The following is a 24,168-nucleotide window of genomic DNA, read 5'->3' on the forward strand; positions in this document are numbered from 1 at the left end:
TATACATCGTCTCTGGAAAGAAGTGGTATTTTGGCAGGGAATGGGACTCTTGTGTCTCTGAGTTGCTGTCCTTTTGCCTTTACTCTAGATGTTCTGAACTGTTATTCTATAATCCTTTCCTTTCTAGAGCTGCACATCAGAAGTCTGATTGTTTTTCTTATGAAAATGCATTGTATTTTGTGTCTGGAAGATAGTAAAATTATTCTTTGACCCTTGGAGTTCAGAATGATATCAGGGTTACTTAATATAATGAATCCTTCAATATGCAAAATAGTTTATTTATTAAATTCAGAGAAATATGGATTTTCTTTTTGTGTATTATGGTTCCACTTCTTTCAAGAATGCCCACTATTCATATATTAGCTCTCCTAGATGAGTCTTTCAAAGCCCTCATGCTTTCCAAATCTCTATAATTTTGTTCCAACTGTCTTCCGAGCCACTAATCTGGTCTCATCGATTGCCATCTTCTTTTCAACTTATCTAGCACTTTTTTTCAATTAAAAACTATGGGTTTTAGAACAAGGAAGTAAGGAAGTTTTTGTGCTCTAATCAGATATCTTTATGTGTTCCCAAATTTTGAATAAAGATGGGAAATGAAAAGTTCAAACTATCACCTGCTTCCTCCACCAGTTCTTCTCAGGAGGGGCTGTCTATTCTGGATGTTATGCTTGTTTTCCTTCTCTAGGATGACTAGGTTTTCTTATAAATATTATTGTGTTTTTCTTGCATATCCTTTGGGGTTTGGACCCAGCTGCCAGAGCACCCTAAATGGAAACAGTGTTCTAGGTGGAAAGCATGGTGGGCTCCAGGCAAGCTGTCATTCTCCTACTGATGCACCAGGAGGTAGTCTCTCTCTTTCTCTCTCTCTCCACTTTTTAAACTCTCCTACATCTTATTAAAGGACTGTGAAAATAGCAGTCTTCTCCATATAGTCATACAAGTGGTAGCAGCCTTCATTTAACAGACCCCCCAAGTCCCCGCACTCAGCTTTCTTCCTTAATCTCACTGTTCTAACCCCATCCAAGTACCCCATGCCACTAGTCTCCCGGTTCTCTCCTGTCCCTGAGGGGAAAAAAATCCCATGACATCGTTGTCTGCTAGATCCAGGCAGAGCTGAGATCTCACATTTCCCAGATCCCACTTCATGCTGGATTTACAAGTTCATAGTAGAATCCGAAGTGGAAGGTAGAGCATCAGGATTGAATTTAAGCTGTCACATTGCCACAAGCCATTTCCCCTCAGAGAGGAGGTTCTTATTCTATATCCCTTAAATGGGCTCCAGGGAAAGCCACGATTCTCTGAAATTACCATCAAATTGTATTTATTTACCTATCTATACATTTGTATTATATGTATGTTTTTCTGTAGAGTTTTTTCAGAAGCTTTTTTAAGAATATTTTTTAAAGCAGTTTTATGTTCACAGCAAAACTGAGGAGAAGGTAGAGATTTTCCATATACTCCCTGTCCCCACACAAGTATAGCCTCTCTGTGATCGATATCCCCACCAAAGTGGTACATTTGCTACAACTGATGAACTTACATGAACACATCATTACCACCCGGAGTTCACAGTTTACTTTCGGGTTCACTCTTTTTTTTTTTTTTTTTTTTTTTAATTTATTTATTTTGGCTGCATTGGGTCCTTGTTGCTGCACACAGGCTTTCTCTAGTTGCAGTGAGCAGGGGCTACTCTTCTTTGCTGTGCATGGGCTCCTCAGTGAGGAGGCTTCTCTTGTTGCGGAGCACAGTCTCTAGGCCTGTGGGCTTCAGTAGTTGCGGCACATGGGCACAGTAGTTGTGGCATGCGGGCCCTAGAGCACAGGCTCAGTAGTTGTGGTGCATGGGCTTAGTTGCTCTGCGGCATGTGGGATCTTCCTGGAGCAGGGATCGAACCCATGTCCCCTGCATTGGCAGGCGGATTCTTAACCATTGCACCACCAGGGAAGTCCCTCGGGTTCACGCTTAGTGTTGTCCATTCTGTGAGTTTAGACAAATGCATAATGACATTTTACCCCCACTATAGTAACATACAGAGTATTTTCATTGCTCTCTAAAGATCTGTGTTCTGTACATTCATCCTTCCGCATCCCCAACCCCTGGCAACCACTGATCTTACTGTCTCCATAGTTTTGCCTTTTCCAAAATGTCACAGAGTTGAAATCTTGCAGTATGTAGCCTTCTCAGGTTGACTTCTTTCACTTAATAATATGCATTTAAGTTTCTTCCATGTTTTTTCGTGGCTTGATAGCTCATTTCTTTTTAGCACTGAGAAATATACCATTGCCTTGGTGTACCACAGTATCAAAGGACCAAAGGACATCTGGGTTTTTCCCAAGTTTTGGCAATTATGAATAAAGCTACTGTAAACATCTGTGTACAGGTATTTGTGTGGACACAAGTTTTCAGTCACTCGGGCTAAAAACCAAGGAGCATGATTGCTAGGTCATATGATTAGAATGAGTTTAGTTTTGTAAGACACTACCAAACTCTCTTCCAAAGGGGCTGTACCATTTTGCATTTCTACCAGCTATGAAGGAGAGTTCTTGCTGCTCCACATCCTCTCCAGCACTTGGTGGTGTCAGTATTCCATATTTTGACCTATTTCTAATAGGTGTAGAGTAGCATCACATTGTTGTTTTAATTTGCATTTCACTAACAACATGTAATGTGGAGCATCTTTTCATATGCTTGTTTGCCATCTGTATATCTCCTTTGGTGAGATGTCTGTTAAGGTCTTTGGCTCATTTTTAATCAGGTTTTTTGTTTTCTTATTGTCAAGGTTTAAGATCTCCTTGTATATTTTGGATAACAGTCCTTTATCAGATGTGTCTTTGTATATATTTCACCCAATCTGTGGCTTGTCTTCTCATTCTCTTGAGTTCAGAAAGTTTTATCAGATTCTCAAAGGGATGTTAAGAATCACAGTATTACAGAGCCGTACCCAAATTTGGTAGAAATCCCTAATATGCCAATTAGTTCCATGTAGATTCGAGGTTCTCACTCAGACACTGAAGATTGTATCTAAAAGTAAATATCTTCTATCTCTATGCTATAGGTGGGTCATTGTAAAATGGGTTACTGAATGTGAAAGGTTACCCTTTGAAGAAAGGTAATGAAATAAATTGAAACATATTATAGTAAATAATAACCTCTATAAAGTGGCAAAAATAACAAATATAAGACAGTTGTGAGTGCAATGAGTTCAGGGATAAGAATTCAAAAAAGAGCTTTTTGAAGAGAAATTAGAGGTGCTTAAAGCAATAAAATGAAGACAATTTTACTTCCCCTCAAAATAAAAAGGAAGAAGAGCTTAAATTGTCTTACATTCTTTCAGCGACACATTGATGTGATCTTTTGGCACTCAGCATTCAACTTCTAAATTTTAAATATATTTTTCTTTATCTCTTAAAAAATGTTTCTGGCTTAATCAAAAGTAAGTCAGCAAAATATCTACTACATTATATGGTTACTTTTGAAACATAAGCGCTAGTAATTCTAATGGAAAAGGATTTGATGCTTTTTTATTTGAGGTCAATAAAAATAGAAAATAACCTTAGAAAGATTTTTTTTGTCTCTAGCAGATAAAACGATACAAATATAGCCTTCTATATGTCCTAAAGGATTTTTAGATTTTTAAATATATCAATACATTTTTTATGCAAGCTGCTTTAATATATGACCATAACCCAACTAGACCTGGCAAGTGGGAGAAGAACTGGAAGGGGGAATAGATTTCAGGATAGATCCTTCTACCACAATATACAATCCTCTACACATTCCCCTTAAATTACTCAAAGCCCACTACCATAAGTATTAAGATATAAAAATATGATCAAAAATTCATATATTTCCTAAAATTTTCACCTATATATTAGCTATAATCAAAGGATATAATGAGAAGCTTGCCTAATTTTCATTAAAAAATGTACACTTCTTTTTTGAATGTCTTGATCATTTAATAGGTCTGTACAAGTTTGGTCTTTCATTATTTTCCATCCCTTTACCCTTCCTGTTCCCCTTTTAACAAATATGTGCTCAATTATTATATTTGTTTTTGTTAAATAATGTACAGTCAAAATCTACGCCCAGGCATCCCTCAGTCTAACCGAAGAGCGCCCATTGGTAGACACAATGAGAATAAATATGCAGCAGTGATATCAGATATCAGTGAATGATCATGGAGCTTATGTTCAGTAAAGCCCAGTGTATCCATCTTCTCCATGCAGCCACAACCAGCCTGTCAGAAACAGCACTCAACGTGAGACCTCTTACGTCATCCTGATTTAAAGTGAAATCATCTTATCATCAACTGCTGGGAATTTTCTCTCCAAATCCTGGATTGTCTTCAAAATGAATTTCTAGGCCAACTGAACTCTATGTAACTCTGCTGTTTCTTGGTTTCAGATGGCTACACCACTGATGACATCGAGTTTTACTGGAATGGAGGAGAAGGAGCAGTAACGGGAGTGAATAAAATTGAGCTTCCTCAGTTTTCAATTGTTGACTACAAGATGGTGTCCAAGAAGGTGGAGTTCACAACAGGTGAGGATGTTTCCCCCCAAATGAACTAAGGATGATGAGAAAGGAGATGACTCCAACCAAATGACCATCTAATTTTTTTTCTTTTATTTTTTTTCACTCAGGGGCATATCCACGGCTGTCACTAAGTTTTCGTCTGAAGAGAAACATTGGTTACTTCATTTTGCAAACCTACATGCCTTCCACACTGATTACAATTCTGTCCTGGGTGTCGTTTTGGATCAACTATGATGCCTCTGCAGCCAGAGTCGCACTAGGTAATACATCCCCAGCACTACAGTGAACTGGTGGGATTTAGTGTCAAACAACCACCAATGATAAGAATTACAGGCAAGGGTGTCTCTCAGAGAGCCAAAGAATGAGATTACCGTAAGGGTGCTTGATAATAAAACATCTGTGTAAGCACTTACAGAGTGAATGTTTTACCACATAATATCTTTTTATCATTTTACCAAAATTTTAAAAAAAATCTTGGAATACATTCAACACTATATAAGTGCTTCTTAGAGAATATTTTTAAATTCTCATTATGCTAATATTTTACTAACTTTGTGATTTCTTCTTTGGTTCCTGCTCTTTACAGTGGAGAACATTATTGCATTATCCTCATATGGGTGTGGAGAAAGCTAAACCTTGCGACCATTAACAAGCCATGGCAATACTATCTTTCAAATATTAGCTATAGTTAAATTGTATCAATCTATCTCCCTTAAATAGAACTCCTTGTACTTCAATAAAGCATAGATAATTCATCAGCTATATTAATGATCTGTGATCAGGACAGAATAAAAATAGTTTCCTTCCTGAGGGAACAAAATTCAGAGTTAATCGTGCCATGGTTGAGTAATTGCTATAAGCTGAAAGGCTATATTTGAGATTTTAAAGGATTCCTTGGAATCCCTGGAAAGTCAGAGCATGTAAGGTCTGTCTGATGTATCTAGGTATGTGTGGGTCTGCCTCATTATTTGACCCTAGAGCCACTTCAGGGGCTTATTTACACACACACACACGCACACACACACATGCAATAGAGCATCATTTATGACTAAGCTAACATATTCAGCTCTTCTCTTCTGAGACTACGGAACTGGATTAGATGATCAACATACCCTTTCACCCCTAGGCTAATTGTCAACTCTACAGCTCATCTCTATTGGTTGAGTATATAAGGCTCACAAAGTCAAGTGCTGGCAGCCCCTTATCAAACTTTGAAGACTGCAAGACTAAGGAAAGTAGACAAATAATTTATCACATCACACACATGGATCTGCACATATTACTTGAATATGAACATGAATATGTGTCTATGCTATGGTTAAATAAAAAATATTGGACAATGTCCACAGTAGGGAATATGCATTATCAAGGTCACGAATCGTGGTTCTCTTTACACGTCTATCCTCAAAGCTAATAATATTTTGATTAGAGATGTCAGCATACAGAGATGCTGAATAAACCTGTTCTTTGAAATGTAAAACCAAAGTTATTTTAAAACCTACCTAAGTGAAAAAGACATCTATTTACTAGCCCCTCTTGCTTAAAAAATTTAATCCAAGGAGTAGAAGCAGAAGTGGAAGTAGTAGATTTTAATGAATTATTGCTTCTATACAGAACATTAGGTAGAATTATATTAGGGGAAATTTAAAATGTTATCCAAAGAAATAAATAGGACCACTCATGAGGGCGTTTCATATCATTCCAGACATTTAAATTTAACACTTACCTGAACCATTTTAACCTTTGGAATGGTAGTTCTGACTTCCTACTTTATCTGTTCTCCTAAAGTTGAATAGTCAAATCAGAGAATCTAAGTAAAACAATCTGGCTGGCAAATGAGGGCTAAACTATTTTCTTCCCTTTTCATTTTCTAACTTCCATTCCCTTTGCCAGTTCTCCTTTGTCTTTAATATCCATTTCACATTTCCTATCTTTATTTTTAAGGACCTCCATCAAGTTTTAGGTTTTACTTTTTCATCTCTCTGCTTTTATTTTAAATGCCTTTGCTTCACACCTCCTTGCTTTTTTGCCCTTAGCTGGGTGATCTACAGCAAAATAACTAATCGCAGGGTTTCTGTTTTACTCAGCTATAAAATGGGAATAATATACCTGCCCTATCACACTCAGAAAGCTGTTATGACAGCCATATGATTCATAGCTGTAAGTGTTTAAAACTGTAAAAACACTATACAAATGTATAATATTAGTCTTAGATATTAGTATCACTTCTTATTTTACCCAATCATCATTTCATCATCACCATCATCAACACAAAATATTATACAGACACACAAACATTATATTGTTGAGAATGCCATGTTTAACAAAGTAGACAAAGCAGAATCTTGCTTTTAAAAAGATTACAGTCCTAAATTTCTTTAACAGCCTGAATTTTTAGGAAGTCTTTTCCTGACTCCAGGGAACTAATTCATTCTAGTCTCTGGAATCAAGGAACTAGAGGTAATATTTGGGGAAAAAAAAAAGCAGTAAGATTATGTTATATTTTAAAATACATATATCAAATACTTGATGCAAATCATGAACTTTCTTATTTGTTTCTACTTTTTTTGCGTTGACTCACTACGAATGATGCATTATAATTTAGAAAAGCAATAATGACCCTGTGAACTGGGTGTATTACAGTTTCATGCAATGAAATAGGTCTCCTCAAACTGGTCACCAACTTTGAGTTCGGTAGTGGCTGCTGTGGGGATTAGTATTACAAGGACAGATTTAGGAGGGACGTGACAGAGATGTTGAGAGAAGGAAGGAAAGAAGGAGGTGGCGTGTAGCAGAATGAGGGACATTTGAAAGTAAGCAGTGGGCATATCAATGAGATTTTAATATGTCCATCTACTTTTCTTTTTCCTTTGTGCATTATTTAAAAAAAACAAAACAAAACATTTTTCAACCCAACACTCACAGAGCATCCTATTTTATGATTCGCTTATGGCTGTGTAGGGAGCTTGCAGCTTTGTCTTTCAAATTGTCTGTCCTTTTTGCCCTGTGGTTTATCGCATTACTGCTGTCATTCTGGGGCACCAACAAGAGACCGCATCTGTCCTCTCCATCTTGAAAGGGGAACTTAACAAGGGCATCCAGCTGAGCTGTGTCTTTCTGTCTCACAGGGATCACCACCGTGCTGACCATGACCACCATCAGCACTCACCTCAGGGAGACCCTGCCAAAGATCCCTTATGTCAAGGCGATTGATATTTACCTGATGGGTTGCTTTGTGTTTGTGTTCCTGGCTCTGCTGGAATATGCCTTTGTAAATTACATCTTCTTTGGAAAAGGCCCTCAGAAAAAAGGAGCTGGCAAACAAGACCAGAGCGCTAATGAGAAGAACAAACTGGAGATGAATAAAGTCCAGGTAACATATTAAACATTCCTAACAATCTTCTTCTGAAATGTAGCAGCAGCACGTCACTCAGAGCTCTCATAACAGAAAAGAATTATGAAATATTAGTTTATTTTTAATAGGGCTCCAACCACCCTTCATTTTACATATTTGAAAACGGAGAATCAAAGATGTCAGGGTGAAGTTTACGTAGATTAATCACATACCCGGGCCTGCAACTCAACCCCAAGCCCATGATTCTTGATTTTAAACAATATAGTCGTGAAACTATATGCAAAACAATAATTCCAGATCTACTTAATAAATAAATGATAGAACTGAAGTGAACAAACTCTTGCTCCCAAGTGGCAACGAGGCACTATAGCAAGTGGTTACAACCACAGAATGGAATCAAACTGCTTGGATTTAATTCCCAGCTCTGCCACTTACTGGCTTTAGAACTTCAGGCAAATTAACCTATGTAACTCCTTATCTAACCTCTGCTCTCAATGTCATCAACCATAAAATGGAGATTACTATAGTATACCTATCTCTCAGTTATCGTAAGGACTAAATGAGTTTTGTTATTTTTTTTAAAGTCTAGTATTTGGAACAATATCTAGTACATAGTAAGTACTCAATAAGTATTAGCTATTATTATATACAAGGCAGTGTCAGTATTTTTCCTTTGCTTTTCACTGGTAGATCTTATGACCTGTGTTCTCACTGTGCATTAAAATAATGTTTTGTTTATTCTTTTAAAAAATCCCTATAGTCTCTACTCCCATGCCTTTTTTCACTGAAATCACTGACAATTATGTGCATTGAAATACTGCATCCATGACAAATTGTTTTCAAGATGGCAACTCAAATATTCATTCATGGTTCCGAGCATTAGGGGTACTGCTATCAATGAGATGAAGTTCCTTGTCCTCATGGAGTTTAGATGCTAATGTGGGAAGACAGGCAGTAAACAAGCAAGCAAGTTTTGAGAGGATAACAAGGTAATAGGAAGTGCTATGAAGAACGTAAAACAGAATAATCGGCAAGAGAATGTTTGGGGTCAGTTTCAAGGGAACAGGGAACTTTGATCAGGTGATCAGGAAGACCTCTCTGAGGAGTTACCCTTTGATCTGACACCTAAGTGATGGAAGCAGCAACCACGCCACGTCCATTCTAGGCAAAGAATTGCTCGACATGTTAAAGGACTGAGAGAAGACCAATGTAGCAAGAACATACGAAGTGAAGGAGAAAGAGAATAAGATGAGCTGTGGCTGGAGAATCAGGCAGAAGTCAAATCATGAATCTTCAAGGTGTATCTTCATGCTCTTTAGTAGGGTATCGAAATTTGACAAACACTGTCAGGTAATTAAAAAATTATAAATGAGGAAAACATACAGATTCAGCCAAATGGGCAAAATTCAAAGCAACACACTCAAATAAATTTTTACTCTTGTATAAAACACTGTGCTCAGTGCTATGGGAAAAGGAGTAGGCATGATATTTGCCCTTGAGAATCTTCTGATCTGGCTGGAAAGAAAATTATGATTGGATTACAAAATAAGACAGGACAGCATTTATCCTGAGGAAAGGAAGAAGCTTCCTATTATCTTATTGTAGCCATACCAGCTTTAAAAGTACTTTAGGAAAAAAAGTATGAAAAAAAAAAGTACCGTAGCAGTATTTTTCAAGACCACCTCTTTTCTATGCCTATTCCCATCTCAGTTGCTTCTAAACCTACTAGCTGGTCCTCTGTAGAGCTTGGAATGTGTGTTAATTGATACATCATGAGGGAAAGCCCTACACAGATAAAGTGGTGTAGATTCACTGGTAGGAAAATTCAGAAAATATGAACTGGAAGGACACTCAAAGACAGGTAGAATTTGGAGAGGTAAAATGGAGAAAACAGGGTTTTTCAATTGTCTAGAAAAGCAATGTTGTCTAGAGAGAGTAACTAAATGTAAAGGTCAAGCAAACTAAAATTGAATTATTCACATAAATTTAAAAGATTATAAAACAAACTTTAACCCAACTCTGGGCATTTGCCTTGATTCCACCCTAGGATGTCAGAGAAAGGCTGGAGGAAAGCCTCGTATGCCATATCACATCTAGATGTATAATACATATTTCTCTGAAGAGGGCTCAGTGACTAGCTAATAAATAAGTAAAATGTTCCTATCTATCTGATCTTTATTTTATAAGCAGTTGCTTTGAGCAACATTGGGCTTAAACAAAGTAATGTTTCATTGGATCTCAAGTTGGGAAACTTTTATTCCAGGTGAATTGACTTCTTTTATTTGAATTCCAAGAGAAAGCATAGACAAATCCCTCAAGTGTCAGAAGATGAAACACATGAAGACAATAAAGATGTGTTTTTATCCGTGGAAAGCTGGACTAGGAAAGCCACAGATGCTTTTCACAGAAACATAAATAGACAAATTTATGCCAAAATTCAGAACCAGATCATATGAAGACATGGCGAAGTCATTTATATCAAACTAACCCTCCTGTGGATTAAAAATTACAAACCCTGGGCAGCAGTTTTAAACATCTGCTTGAAGACATGGAAGAGAAACTGAAAACAAGCAAAAACTAGGAAAGAATCAACTCTCCAACGAAGGGAACGCCACCGTGTGAAATCAGTGCTTACACAGCTTTTCCCCTGAGGCCAGGCTCCAGTCTGGGGGACCTGAAACAGCAGCCCCAAAACTGCAGTTTTATTGATCTGATAAATCAGAGCATGGAGTCTGACACTTCCAGAGTTCCTGGAAGTTTTAGGGAGAAGTGAAGCCACAGGAGAAACTCAAAATCCCATAAATCCTTGGTTGATCCCTGAAACTACAAATGTACAGGTAAAATGCCAAGAAGTCCAAAAGGAAAAAAACAAACAAACAAACCAGCTGAAAAGCTGGGGGAAAAAAGTGGGGGGGAGGGGGCAGAATGAACAGAGATTTCAGCTGTTATCCACCATATGGAAGTCAGCCTTTGGAGTCTGAATCCAGGGTTTAGGGTTGGTTGGTAAATACATCAAGCTATCCACTAAAACCCCAAAAGGATCACTTAGGAGTAAAGAATAAGTCACAAGAATAAGAGATTCCCCTTGAGTTAAGGGAAAAACTAAAATACACTCATGCTAGCAACACATAAAACTAAATCTCTACACATTCTAGGTGATCTATTAGCAATGTAATTGCTTTTTAAAACATTTGTAAGGGAAGATAAAATCCAGTCTTTACAGTGCATCATCAGCATGTCTAGTATATAAATTTATTTATTTATTTTATTTATTTATTGGCTGTGTTGGGTCTTCGTTGCTGCACACAGGCTTTCCCTAGTTGCTGCGAGCGGGGGCCACTCTTCATTGTGGTGCGCAGGCTCCTCATTGTAGTGGTTTCTCTTGTTGTGGAGCACAGGCTCCAGGCGCATGGGCTTCGATAGTTGTGGCACATGGGCTCAGTTGTCTAGAATAATAATAAAAAAAATTCCTGTACATGAGAAGAAATAGAAAAAATGCCCATAGTCAAAAGAAAGAAATTTATTTAAAAAACAGACCTGAAAAATCTTAGATGTTGGGTTAAAAGATAAGGGCTATAATTAATAATAATAATGATAATTAATATATTTAGAAGGTCATAGGAAATAGCCAAAATATCCTAAAATAGTGAATGGTTAAACTATTGTACATTCACACTGTGGAGTACTAGCCCAATAAAACATACTGAACCATTGGGACTTCGTAGGTGGCACGGTGGTTAAGAATCCACCTGCCAATGCAAGGCACTTGGGTTTAAGCCCTGCTCGGGGAAGATCCCGCATGCCACGGAGCAACTAAGCCCGTGTGCCACAACTATTGAGTTTGCACTCTAGAGCCCATGCACCACAACTATTGAGCCCGTGTGCTGCAGCCCACGTGCCTGGAGCCCCGGCTCCACAACAAGAGAAGCCACCTCAATGAGGAGCCTGTGGACCACAATGAAGAGTAGCCCCCCACTCACTGCAACTAGAGAAAGATCCTGTGCAGCATCGAAGACCCAACGCAGCCAATAAACAAATTAAATAAATAAATGTATAATAAATAAATAAATAAAATTTTAAAAAGTCAAACCCTATTTTAAAAAAAAAAATTAATGAACCATTGATAGAGACCACAACTTGGATGGATCTCAAGGGCATTATGCCAAGTAAAAAAAGAGCCAATCATAAAAGATTACATACTGTATGATTAATTTATATAATACTCCCGAGATAACAAAATTATAGAGATGAAGAACAGATTAGTGGTTGCCAGGACCTAGTGACAGTGGTGGGGAGGGAGAGTTGGCTGTGACTGACTATAAAGGGGTAGCATGAGGGAAATCTTTGCAATGATAGAATAGTATTGTATCTTGACTGCAGTGGTGGTTACGTGACTCTAACGTAGTAAAATTACATGGAACTATATACACTATACCAATATCAGCTTCCTGGTTTTGATATTGTACAACAGTTAAGTAAGATATAATCAATGGGAGAAAGTGAGCGAAGGGTATGTGGGATCTCTCTGTGCTATCTTTGCAACTTTCTAGGAATCTACAATAATTTCAAAATTAAACAGTTTAAAATAAAGTCCATAGAAAAAGATTCACATAATATGTGGAGAGATGGGAAGTATCAGACGAGGAATGGAGACTATAAACAAGAACCAGTGGAAATCATAGAACTGAAAAAATTATTAGAATCAGATTTTATACCACAGAAGAAAAAAGTTAGTAAGATTGGAGGTAATATTGGCCTCCTCTCATTTTTTTCATTGCCCCAGTTCTTACCGTAATTGCTACTACCTCAGGGATGCCTTAACTGACATGTGCACTGTTGGTTTATATTTGGTACCATTGTGATTTGTTCTCATGGCATCCTGTGCTTTTCTACCTTAGGATTTACCACAAGATTGAATATATGTGTAATTATTTTATTTGTGTAATTATTTTTGTAACCTCTATCTCTCTGTTAGACTCCAAACTTCCCAAAGATAGGTACCTGGATCCTTGTCCATTATGTTTATTATTCTTTCCTTGATGGCTATAACTGAGAAAATACCAAATAAGCAATTTTTGAATGAATGACTGCTAGAGAGGCCTTTTCCATTCAAGATGAGTTCTTAGATACCACACAAGGTATTGAGTGTTACATCACAATGTTTTATAAAATTCTTATGTATTCATAATAAGTTAAAAAAAAAAAAGACTATCTAATGGACTATCATAGGCCATTTTAGTTTCTGCCCCAAACTTACTTACTGTTTTTATCACTTTGATTTTTGACATTTTTTCAAGCATACTTTCTATGAACCTCCACTATTCTTTCTGAATCACAGTGATATAACATCAGATAAACATAATCTTCAAAGGAATGTTATGGATAAGATTTTATAAACTTTTTCATATTTATATGGAATAATAATAGACTGGCACTATCTCAAGGAAATTATAATCATCCCTGTAGCTGCTTAGGTTTTCCAGTTCCTGGCTTCCTTATCCTCTTCTAACAGGGGCTCAGGCAGACAATGTGTCAATAACAAAGCAAGCGTATCACTTCATGTATTCAGCACTTCATCTCCAGCAGTGAAGTTAATAATGTAATCTGTGTGGTATTTAAAAATGTTACCCCCTGGTTACATTTTAAAAATTGGGAGATTAGGATTGACATAGATATACTACCCTGTGTAAAATAGATAGCCAATGGGAACCTGCTGTGCAGCACAGGGAGCTCAGCTCAGTGCTCTGTGATGACCCAGATGGGTGGGATGAGGGGTAGAGAGGTGAGAGGAAGGTCCAAGAGGGAGAGGATATATGTATACATATAGCTGATTAACTTAGTTGTAGAGCAGAAACTAACACAGCATTGTAAAGCAACTATACTCCAATTTTTAAAATTTTTTAAAAAATAAAAATAAAAAATATATAAAATATTACATTTTTTTTCTTTAATATAATGGTTAGATGATCCTCCCCTTTCCTTTTAGATGCTTATAAACAGTTGAATTCAAATGACATGTATGTTCTGGTCCCAGACAGTTTTTATTTGAGGGCTCCCTCATATTGACCTTGGTACCCTAGAGCATTAATCATTTATCACACATTACTGTGACAGCCTTTGCTGGGCAGTACTGTCAAGGGGTATCTGTACTGAAGCTCCAGAAGTGCCTGCTTTGTCTTGATTTATATTTCCACCACTGCACCGAAGCATCTTTTTATAGAGTACAGATGCTCAATCCAGACATTAGGAGACTTTCAACCTCCAAGGTGATAAAGACTGTAGATTCACAAAACCCTCAGGCATCATTCGAAACTAGAAATGGTATTTAGAGTTTTGAAAGATAGATTTCTCAGTACAACTAAGTTGTAAGGAAGCGACTTCAGGGCCACTTTTATACTAACCTGGAACAAATATAGTTGTATCTGCTGGCCACGACGCCTGCCCATTTGCAAGTAGATCCACCTAAGATGGAATGGTTGCATGGGTGGTCTGTGACCAGAGACTGATCCAAAATCATTCTAAGTCATGGGAGACACTGGTGGAATCTGCTGAAGAGTCATGCCTGATGGGCAGTTGGAACTCCAACAGTCAAGAAAGAGATTTTTTCCCTTCAGAACCATTTGTTGATACTGTAATATGGCTACTTTTCCTCCCATTCCTGTTCTGTATTGTGAATCATCTATACTTTCAGAGAACTTTCTAAATAAGCTCTGTGTTGTGATTAATTCCAGGATACAAGACGCATGTGAAAATAGGCTTCATAAAGGTAAACGGCTTTCTTCTTAAGTCCAGTTTGGACCAACTTGATACGCATATTAGCCTTTGAGCCTGGGCCCCACCCCATATCACTGTCTTGCCTTCAGCCTTTAGTGAAACTTTAACCATTCTGACTTAGCATCTTGGATTCTGGAGAAATCCAGGCAGTGCCTTTGATTTCTAATGACAGCCTGTGTTAACAGTTCATGAACTTCTTTAGCCCTTAAACCCCTGCCTAAATCTGCCTTGGTCCATGTTTTGTTCCCTAGTCTTGGCTAAATTTAGCTAATCTCCAGAGCCTTCAACAGCCTCAGAGTCTAATTTTCCTTTCCAGGAATCTCAAACACCCTTTCTCTCCCTCGCTCTCTCTCTCCCCTCCTTTCTCTCTCTCATCTTCTTTCTGGCATCTAGTCTCCAATTTCTTCTATACTCAAACAGCTAGGATTCTTTTGTGAATGAGAGAGAAATCTAACTTGCTAGGTTAATAAACCCTAACTAGCTTAAAAAAAAAAAAAAAGAGGGGGGAGGGAATTCTTTGGCCCACACAACTGAAAAGTCCAGTAAAGGTTCCAATTTCACATGTGGCTATATCCAGATGTTCAAACAGTGTCATCAGAGAGCATATCTCGTCATCTCTTAATTCTGCTTTCCTTTATGTTAGCTTTGTTTTCAGTAGACCCTTCTCTCGTGGTGGTCCCCAAACTCCCAAGTTTATAGTATCAAAGTTCTTCAACCCCAACACAAAAGTACTTTCTTATACCCAAAGGTTCCAACCAAAAAAGTCCTAGGACTGAGTCTTTTGGGACCAACTTGAGTCATATTCTCATGCAGAAATCAATCCCTCTGACCAGGAAGATGGAGAACTCTAACTGCCCAAGTCTAGGTCACATGTCTGTCCCCAGAGCCTAGAAGATACAGTCAGGCCCACCTCAATCAGTCACATGCAACAAGTAAATGTCAAGGCAACATTGTCAGAGGAAGGTGGAATGGAAGTAGGCATCCACCTCAACCCATCCAGACGCTTTGCCTAAAGGAAATAGCCAGACTCTTCAACATGGGAGCCAGGGCCCACTGTGATCTCATTCTGCTTTCGTCTTCTGCCTCACTTCTCTTTCCTCTCCCTTTTGCCAACACACTCTTTGTTCCAGAATACAACGCACAGTTTTCCCAAAATACCATGTTTTCACTCTTTGTAAGCTTTGCTTGGCTTGCTTCCTAGAACTCACCTCTGGACTGAGGTTTGTCCTCACTCCTCAGGCTGAGCTGGTGCTCCTCTGCTATCTTTCCACTGCACATTATGCTTACTCATTTTTTTTTAATTTAACAAATATTTAATGAGTTTATATTATCTGAATATCCTCTATGCACTGGAGATAAAGTCAGCAATGAATAAAACAAAAGCCTACATTTGGATGAGGGAGACAAACAATGACTATTACACACACAACCGTATCACACACCAACAATGAACAACACACACACAAACACACACGTGATGCCAGGTAATAATAAATGCTAGAAAGAAAAAAAAAGTAGGACTTGAATGCAGACACTGTGTCTTCCATCTTTGGTGCTCCAATGCCTGTCACAGAACCTAGCACAAATTAGGCATTTAAATGACTTTTAAGATAATAAGTAAGCTAATAAATTGATTATAAAACCAAACAGGCATGACCTTAGAATTCATGTGTCATTGGGAACTTTTTTCCTGTTATATTCCAGTGATCACAAAAACAAATTTTTAAGCCTTTCCCAAAACGTGAACTACTTGGTACTTTTCAGAATTAAATAATATGTGTAATAAATAGTTTCTAATGAAGGACATTTATCCTAATTAGGGACAGTTAGTGGTAACAATAATGCGTGTTATGAACAGATTGCTTTCAACCTGTGTTGATTCTCTAAGTGGCCCTAAGAAATCTTTTCCCAGAAATGCCCTTCCCCTGAAATCCCTGTAATTAGAGTCCAAGCTGGTTAATAACTCCACATTGCCTTTCTTTCATAATCTCTGATTGGGGGGAATAAAGTTCAGAAGCACTGTGTTGATTGTCTCAGGAAACCCTGGCTAATGCAGTAAGCAGATTCTACCCAATGAGATGCAGTAACAAGGACTTACCCACTTAGGTGTAGCATCAACAAACCCCAAGATGTTCCCACACATATGGACATTACACATTGTAAATATCTCCTCTACAACTATGTGAAAAACAATCATTACTCTGGCCAAAATCACTCAATCACTCTTTTCTATATCTGAAGAATAAAACATTACTGATAATATTTTAAATGAATATTTAAAGGAGTTTCACTGAAGATGAATCCAAAAACTGGACCTTATTTGCATCATTCATAATTGAATGAATTTGCTGGTTATAATGCATTTTATATTTAATTGTAAAAGGCACTCATCTCAAATATTGGGACTCCCTATGCAATCACTGAATGCTTTGCCCAGGTATAAAATGCTCTTGTGTATAAAATAGTTTCTACTTTCTTGTTTCCATCATTCTCTACTCAAAGCTCAATAAATTTCCACTTGCATCAACTTAAGAGATTACTCTCCAACCTTCACATCATGTATCTCTCAGGCTTGAACTGTGCATATTTGTAATTAATTCTTAGTTGTCTGAAAATAAGGTAACTGCTCTGTGAATCTTCTGTCTGCCATGACTTCAACTAAAGACCAGGTACACAAGAATCAACTAGGACTCTTGGAATGTGTGTGCAAAATACAGACTAAGAAGACCTTCATCTAGAACAAAATGAGCTGAAACTTTTAGTTTTAACAAATTTCCCAATTGATCTGAATGTACAATAAATGTCTGAGAATCACTACCCTAGAGATTCCAGCCACTCAGGTGTCCTTGGCCATCTAAACTCAAAGAGAGCTCAGAGAGATGAGTTTCTTATTCAGACATTTACCCATTCCCTCCTTAGGATTTTCTCAGGCTCTGTAGGGGAAAAGCAGAGGGGATATAGAGTGATGACCAGCAACAGCAACAAAACAGCTGCTGCCCTCCTGCTTTTTTGTTGCAATTACATTTGTTGTTAAATGCAATTGAAGCTTACATTTCAATTAAGATTACTAGCCAAAGTGTAAATAAATACACAATGTAATGGCAGATGATAACTATGGAGAAGAAAATAATGCCAAACCATCCAGGTAACGATCAGGACAGAGAAACAGCAGGTCAAAATGGCCCAAGGACTTAGCAGCATCAAGGGAAAGCCAACAAAAGGCCAGGGTGACTAGAGCAGAGAGTTCAAGAAGCAAAAGAGTAGGAAATAAGGGCAGAGGGGCCTGCAGGAGCCAAATCACATGGTGCTTCGTGGACTCGGATGATAAAATTGGATTTTATTCCATGACTTGGGAACTTGCTAGAAGATTTAAACAGAAGACATGGTCTGTTTTACATTTTAAAAGGACCACTCCAGCTGCTATGTAGAGAAAAGACCACAGGGTTGCATTCCTGGAAAAAGGAATATAAATTACGCGGCCAGAGGTGATGTGGGGAGAAGCGGTCAGAAGAATCCAGATGTATTTGAAAGTAGAGCCGTTATGATCTGCTCATATATTGGATGGGAGAAATGAGGGAAAGAAAGGAATCTGGGATAAATTTATCAACTGAGTAATGTGTTCCGGAAAATTTGCCGACTGTTTCATTTGATCTTTATCTTTTACCTTCCCTATTTCTTGAATTATATAATGAATATTTGTTTAGATTTATGTAGGTTTGTACCTGACCTTCTATTGCTTCTTGAAACCGTAAAGTTTCCACTTCTGCCACTAGTCCTCAGAACATGCAAAGAGACATGCAAATCATCTCTAGCAAAGCTCCCATTGCCATCCCCACCCCCACTCCCCTAAAGAAAAAAAGGTTACAGGAATTTGAGGCCAAAGGACTGGGGTTTGGCAGCCCTGGTGAGAGCTAAGGACTGACAGAGACATCACAGATGCGGTTTGTTACATGAGCGGGATGGGCAGATGGAGGATGTGGCTGTGTGGCTTCCTGAGCTCTGCAGGTGAAGGCAGCTGAGCGCACTGGACAGCTTCACTCAGTCAACTGTAGGCTTCTGGAGGGCAGCCCATTCTGTGGCCAGCATCACTTCACTTGGCTTCCTGCTCTGTACTTCAGAACCACTCAGTAAATGGGAATCTAATTGAATTGGCTAACAATAAGGATATCACTTTCTGTTTGCAAAGTAGATTGAGCCCAGAGGTCTTTCTTAACAGGGTTTTAAAACTGCCACTGAAAACAAGATTATATTTTATTCCAATTACACTGAAATGAGTTCTGTGATATTACCTATTAAAAATATCCAGAAGAGTTCAATTCAGAGAGTGACAACATTCTTTGGAGATGTTAGAGGCAAAGAGAAGGAGAGGGTGAATGAGCTGGGAGAGGGTAGGAGAAAGGTTAAACCCAAGCTAGAAAATGAATGTGTACATTCACTTGGGGTTTCTATAGAGGGAAGAAATACAGCCAGCATGTCAGTGTTTCCTGAGTTTTAGTCACCCTCTTGATTTTTCTATCCCCTTTGTATCAGTCAGGATTCTCCAATGGAACCAGTAGAAACAGAACCAATATACATGCAAAAAGAGATTTATTTTAAGGAACTGGCTCATGCAGTTGTGGAGAATGGCAAGTCTGAAATCCACAGAATGTGCTGAAAACTCAGGTGGGATTTCTGTGTCAGTCTTGAGACAGAATTTCCTCTCTGAGAAACTCAATTTTTTGTTCTTAAGACTTTTAAGGGATAGGATGAGGCCACGCAGATCATCAACCTGAATCTCCTCTACTTACAGTAGCTGATTCAAAATGTCAATCACATCTACAAAATACCTTCACAGCAACATCTAGTCTAGCACTTGACCAAATAACTAGGCACCATCGGCTAGCCAAGTTGACACATAAATTAACCAACATGCCCTTTTACCCACTATACTATCGTTCATTCATTCAATAGATATTTACTGACTGCTCCTATAAGTGCCAAGCAGTTTCCTCAGGTCTGGACAAATAGCGGATAAGACAAAGTCCCTGCCCTCCTGGAATGACATTCTAGTGGGACATTCGGGGGAGGAACCATTTGGATAAGAAGAGAGAAGATCAAAAGTCCTGCTCTCGCCATTTGAACACTGAGAAGGCTTTAAACATCCCTGTATAGGCTGTCCTGTAGTTAAGGCCAGGATTAAAAAAAAAAAGAAAGAAAATAAAAGAAAGGAAATGTGAATTACTTTAAATTTTTCACTCACTGTAATGAAATAGGATGAGTGTAACTGTTAAGAAAAACATACAAAATAACCAAGTTAGTGTGCTTGTTAGGTTTTTTCTAAATACATCGAAAGCGATATATACAGCTGTTTTGCTTTCTTCATAATGCTACTCAATTTTTAAAAACAAATTTTATGGGGAAAGAGGGTATTGCCTGTTTCCTCTGTAAGAATGTATAAGCGCCAGCAGTTCAAGAATCATCTCTCTTTCATTCACTGTTATCTTCCCAAGACTGGTGCGTTCTCAGAAGTTAAAAGCAAGATATTATCACTGATAACCACTGTACTGCAGGAAAGAAAGACAGGGTTCACCAGACAGAAACTGTCTCTCCCCATCTCAGGTCTTTATGCAGTGACTTCCCAGGTGCACCTTCACATGTGAGCCCTCCAAGTTTGCCTGTGGTCAGGAGAATCTTCAGGAGGGACCTATAGGAGGAAGATGAGAGAAAGACTCGGCAGGAAACAAGAAGGTGGATCTCACGGTCACAAGTGAGAGCATTTCAAAAAGCCTGTTAGGGAACTAACAACCTGAGTGTGAAAGAGATCACAGTATTTGTCCAGGAAAACATTTAGAGTCAGTAGGAGACGGGAGCAGTCACAGGGTTTGTACAGGAGAGTCCAAGATTAAGGAGTTTTATTAATTGAGATCTTTGAAATTCTAAAACGTGGGACGTGACATCTTATTGATTGTGGAGGGGCTGATTCCTCCATCAGTGTCTGGAACAGTGCTTGACGCAGAGTAGACACTCAATAAACGCTTATTAAGGAAATGAGTGAGGGAATTAATGAACTGTTAACGTTTTAACACTTATCCATTCTACACCTAAAATTACCTCTTGTAACCATAAATATACCTGTCTAACAGGAAGTGGGGTGAGGATGACAGATTAACAAGCCCTTGAGGCTGCAGATCTAAAGCCACGTTCTCTGCTCCCCTTTATTAGACATCTTGCAGTTTGATCATCTATCTGAAGGGGAAGAGAAAGGGTTATTTATTGACCCTCCTGACGCCTTAATAATAACTATATTCATTTTTCTCTAAATTTAGGTTCCGTGATGCTCTAAACAAAAAAAGTATCAGTGGTGTTGGTTTGAGGATTATGTGGTTCATATAATTAAGTCATTTCCCCCCCCTCAATATTAGACAGACTTACCTCCCCAATCACCAGAACCCCGAACAACTGCAGGCCTTACCCACCAAGGCAGTGGGTTCAACATGCAAGGCCCTAACTGGATTGCACCTGCTCTGGTAGCACATCAGAGGGAGAGAAGAGTACAGAAGGCTCAGAGCTATGTACGCCCACCTCCTTCCAAATGTGACCAGAAGACAGGTCAGTGGGGAGCAGTGAAAGAGCTGGAAGTGTTCTCCCAGAGCCTGTCTCCTGCGGACTGCAGCGGCAAGTCTCTTCCTTTATGGCAGCATGGGGGTGGGGAATGATTATCTCAGTGGACATTTATTCCAAAATCAGCAACGCTTTAGGAAATCTGTTAGGCTGTGTCTGCCATAGAAATCCAGTGTGTCAACATTTTCATTTGCCTTACTTTCTTCTGTTTCAAGATTTGAAAATCTTCAATGTCTGGAACGTGCTCAACTCAGATGTCAATATTTCCTTCTTAAAGAAGGCAGGGAAGTTGCTGTATAACAAAAGGAGATCAACTTGATGATGGGAGATGCCTTAGAGGGCCAGGACAGGGATGGGGGAGGGAGTCGTGGGAGGGAGGGGATATGGGAATATATGTATAAATACAGCTGATTCACTTTGGTGTACCTCAAAAACTTGTACAAGAGTGTAAAGCAAATATATTCCAATAAAGAGCTTAAAAAAAAAAAAAAAAAAGAAGGCAGCAGTTGACCGCTGCAGGTGCTGAAGCAATGCCCAGTACGGCTCCTTGCTGCTTCTGAAAATGTGAAGACACGATGGCCACTTTCCCCATGGATATTATTTTGGGAAAGCTGTGCCGACTGTGGATATAAGGATCCCCTGGGTGTCCTTATATGGTTGAGGCAAAGGGAAAGCCACTCTTCTCCTAAGGGCAGGGGTTAAGGCATAGCCAACCAGAAAATTGCTGGTGTCAGGAGTGATGTGGTTACTATACACCCATCTCATCAGGCAGTAAAATCTTGGAGGGTGGAGGATGAAATTTCATACCGCTGAAGAAATGTGCACACCATCACACACACACACACACACACACACACACACACACACACACACACACACACAAACCGTAACACCAGTTTTTAGGAAAGGTCCTAGACTCTGTAGGAGAGTGAATGGAGTTGGGCAATAACAGTTACACCACACTCCTCATTTTTCCAAATAAAGGACACAGTAATGTTGATTTAACTATGCAGTAATGAAATCAGCTTTCACGTGTAGCTGCAGAAATGGATTCATTATTTTATATGTCAAACCACTTAAAGCTATGATTTCTAGTTTATGATAGAATATTTAGAGGGATTTGCACTGACTAGTAAATGTCATGCAATTTATAAGTATCTCTGAGTCTCCACCAAGGTTAACCAAAATATTTTAATAAACTGTACCTTGTTTGTCATGACTTCTGCTTTTTTTTTATGCTCTTTATTGGAATATAATTGCTTTACACTCTTGTACCAGTTTTTGAGGTACACCAAAGTGAATCAGCTGTATTTATATATATATATCCCCATATCCCCTCCCTCCCACAACTCCCTCCCACCCTCCCTGTCCTGGCCTTCTAAGGCATCACCCATCATCGAGTTGATCTCCCTTTGTTATACAGCAAATTCCTGCTCGCTAGCTATTTTACAGTTGGTAGTGTATATATGTCTATGCTACTCTCTCACTTCGTCCCAGCTTCCCCTTTGCCCCCACCCCCCCCCCCAACCCCATGTCCTCCAGTCCATTCTCTGCATCTGCTTCCTTATTCTTGCCCTGTCACTGGGTTCATCAGTACCATGTTTTAGATTCCATATATAAAAGTTAGCATACAGTATTTGTTTTTCTCTCTCTGGCTTACTTCACTCTGTATGACAGACTCTAGGTCCATCCACCACACTACATATAGCTCCATTTCATTGCTTTTTATGGCTGAGTAATATTCCATTGTATATATATGCCACATCTTCTTTATCCATTCATCTGTTGATGGGCATTTCGGTTGCTTCCATGTCCTGGCTATTGTAAATAGTGCTGCAATGAACATTATGGTACATGTGTCTTTTTGGATTACTGGATCATATGGTAGTTCTATTTTTAGTTTTTTAAGGAACCACCAAACTGTTTTCCATAGTGGCTATACCAACTTACAGTCCCACCAACAGTGCAGGAGAGTTCCCTCTTCTCCACATCCTCTCCAAAATTTATTGTTTCTAGATTTTTTAATGATGACCATTCTGACCAGTGTGAGGTGATACCTCATTGTGGCTTTGACTTGCATTTCTCTAATGATTAGTGATGTTGAGCATATTTTCATGTGCTTGTTGGCCATCTGTATGTCTTCTTTGGAGAAATGTCTATTTAGGTCTTCTGCCCATTTGTGGATTGGGTTATTTGCTTTTTTGGTATTAAGCTGCATGAGCTGCTTCTATATTTTGGAGATTAATCCTTTATCCGTTGCTTCGTTGGCAAGTATTTTCTCCCATTCTGAGGGTTGTCTTCTTGTCTTGTTTATGGTTTCTTTTGCTGTGCAAAAACTTTTAAGTTTCATGAGGTCCCATTTGTTTATTTTGATTTTATTTCCATTATTCTAGGAGTTGGGTCAAAAAGGATCTTGCTTTGATGTATGTCATAGGGTGTTCTGCCTATGTTTTCCTCTAGGAGTTGTATAGTGTCTGCCCTTACATTTAGGTCTTTAGTCCATTTTGAGTTTATTTTTGTGTATGGGGTTACAAAGTGTTCTAATTTCATTCTTTTACATGTAGCTGTCCAATTTTCCCAGCACCACTACTGAAGAGGCTGTCTTTTTTCCATTGTATATTCTTGCCTCCTTTGTCAAAGATGAGGTGCCCATATGTGCTTGGGTTTACCTCTGGGTTCTCTATTCTGTTCCATTGATCTTCCTTTCTATTTTTTGTGCTAGTACCATACTGTCTTGATCACTGTGGCCTTGTAGTATAGTTTGAAATCAGGAAGCATAATTCTACCAACTCTGTCGTTCCTTCTCAAGATTGTTTTGGCTAATTGGGGTCTGCGTTTCCACATGAATCTTAAGATTTCTTGTTCTAATTCTGTGAAAAATGCCATTGGTAATGTGATAGGGA

General features: G+C 38.6%; 1 protein-coding gene across 2 annotated transcripts in view; it reads left to right on the plus strand.

Annotated features, from left to right (window-relative positions):
* The window catches only part of GABRB1 (gamma-aminobutyric acid type A receptor subunit beta1), a 414,382-nt gene that overhangs the window by 381,704 nt on the left and 8,510 nt on the right, over positions 1-24,168 (plus strand). Inside the window, exons 6-8 of one of the 2 annotated variants that reach the window (XM_057728438.1) lie at positions 4,405-4,542; positions 4,644-4,796; positions 7,665-7,909. In XM_057728438.1, the coding sequence (XP_057584421.1) occupies positions 4,405-4,542; positions 4,644-4,796; positions 7,665-7,909 (536 nt within the window). The remainder of the gene's footprint in view (positions 1-4,404; positions 4,543-4,643; positions 4,797-7,664; positions 7,910-24,168) is intronic. The other variant, XM_057728440.1, reaches the window with a different exon arrangement.

This window comes from Hippopotamus amphibius, chromosome 3 (genome assembly GCF_030028045.1).
Source record: "Hippopotamus amphibius kiboko isolate mHipAmp2 chromosome 3, mHipAmp2.hap2, whole genome shotgun sequence".
Classification (NCBI taxonomy): Eukaryota; Metazoa; Chordata; class Mammalia; order Artiodactyla; family Hippopotamidae; genus Hippopotamus; species Hippopotamus amphibius.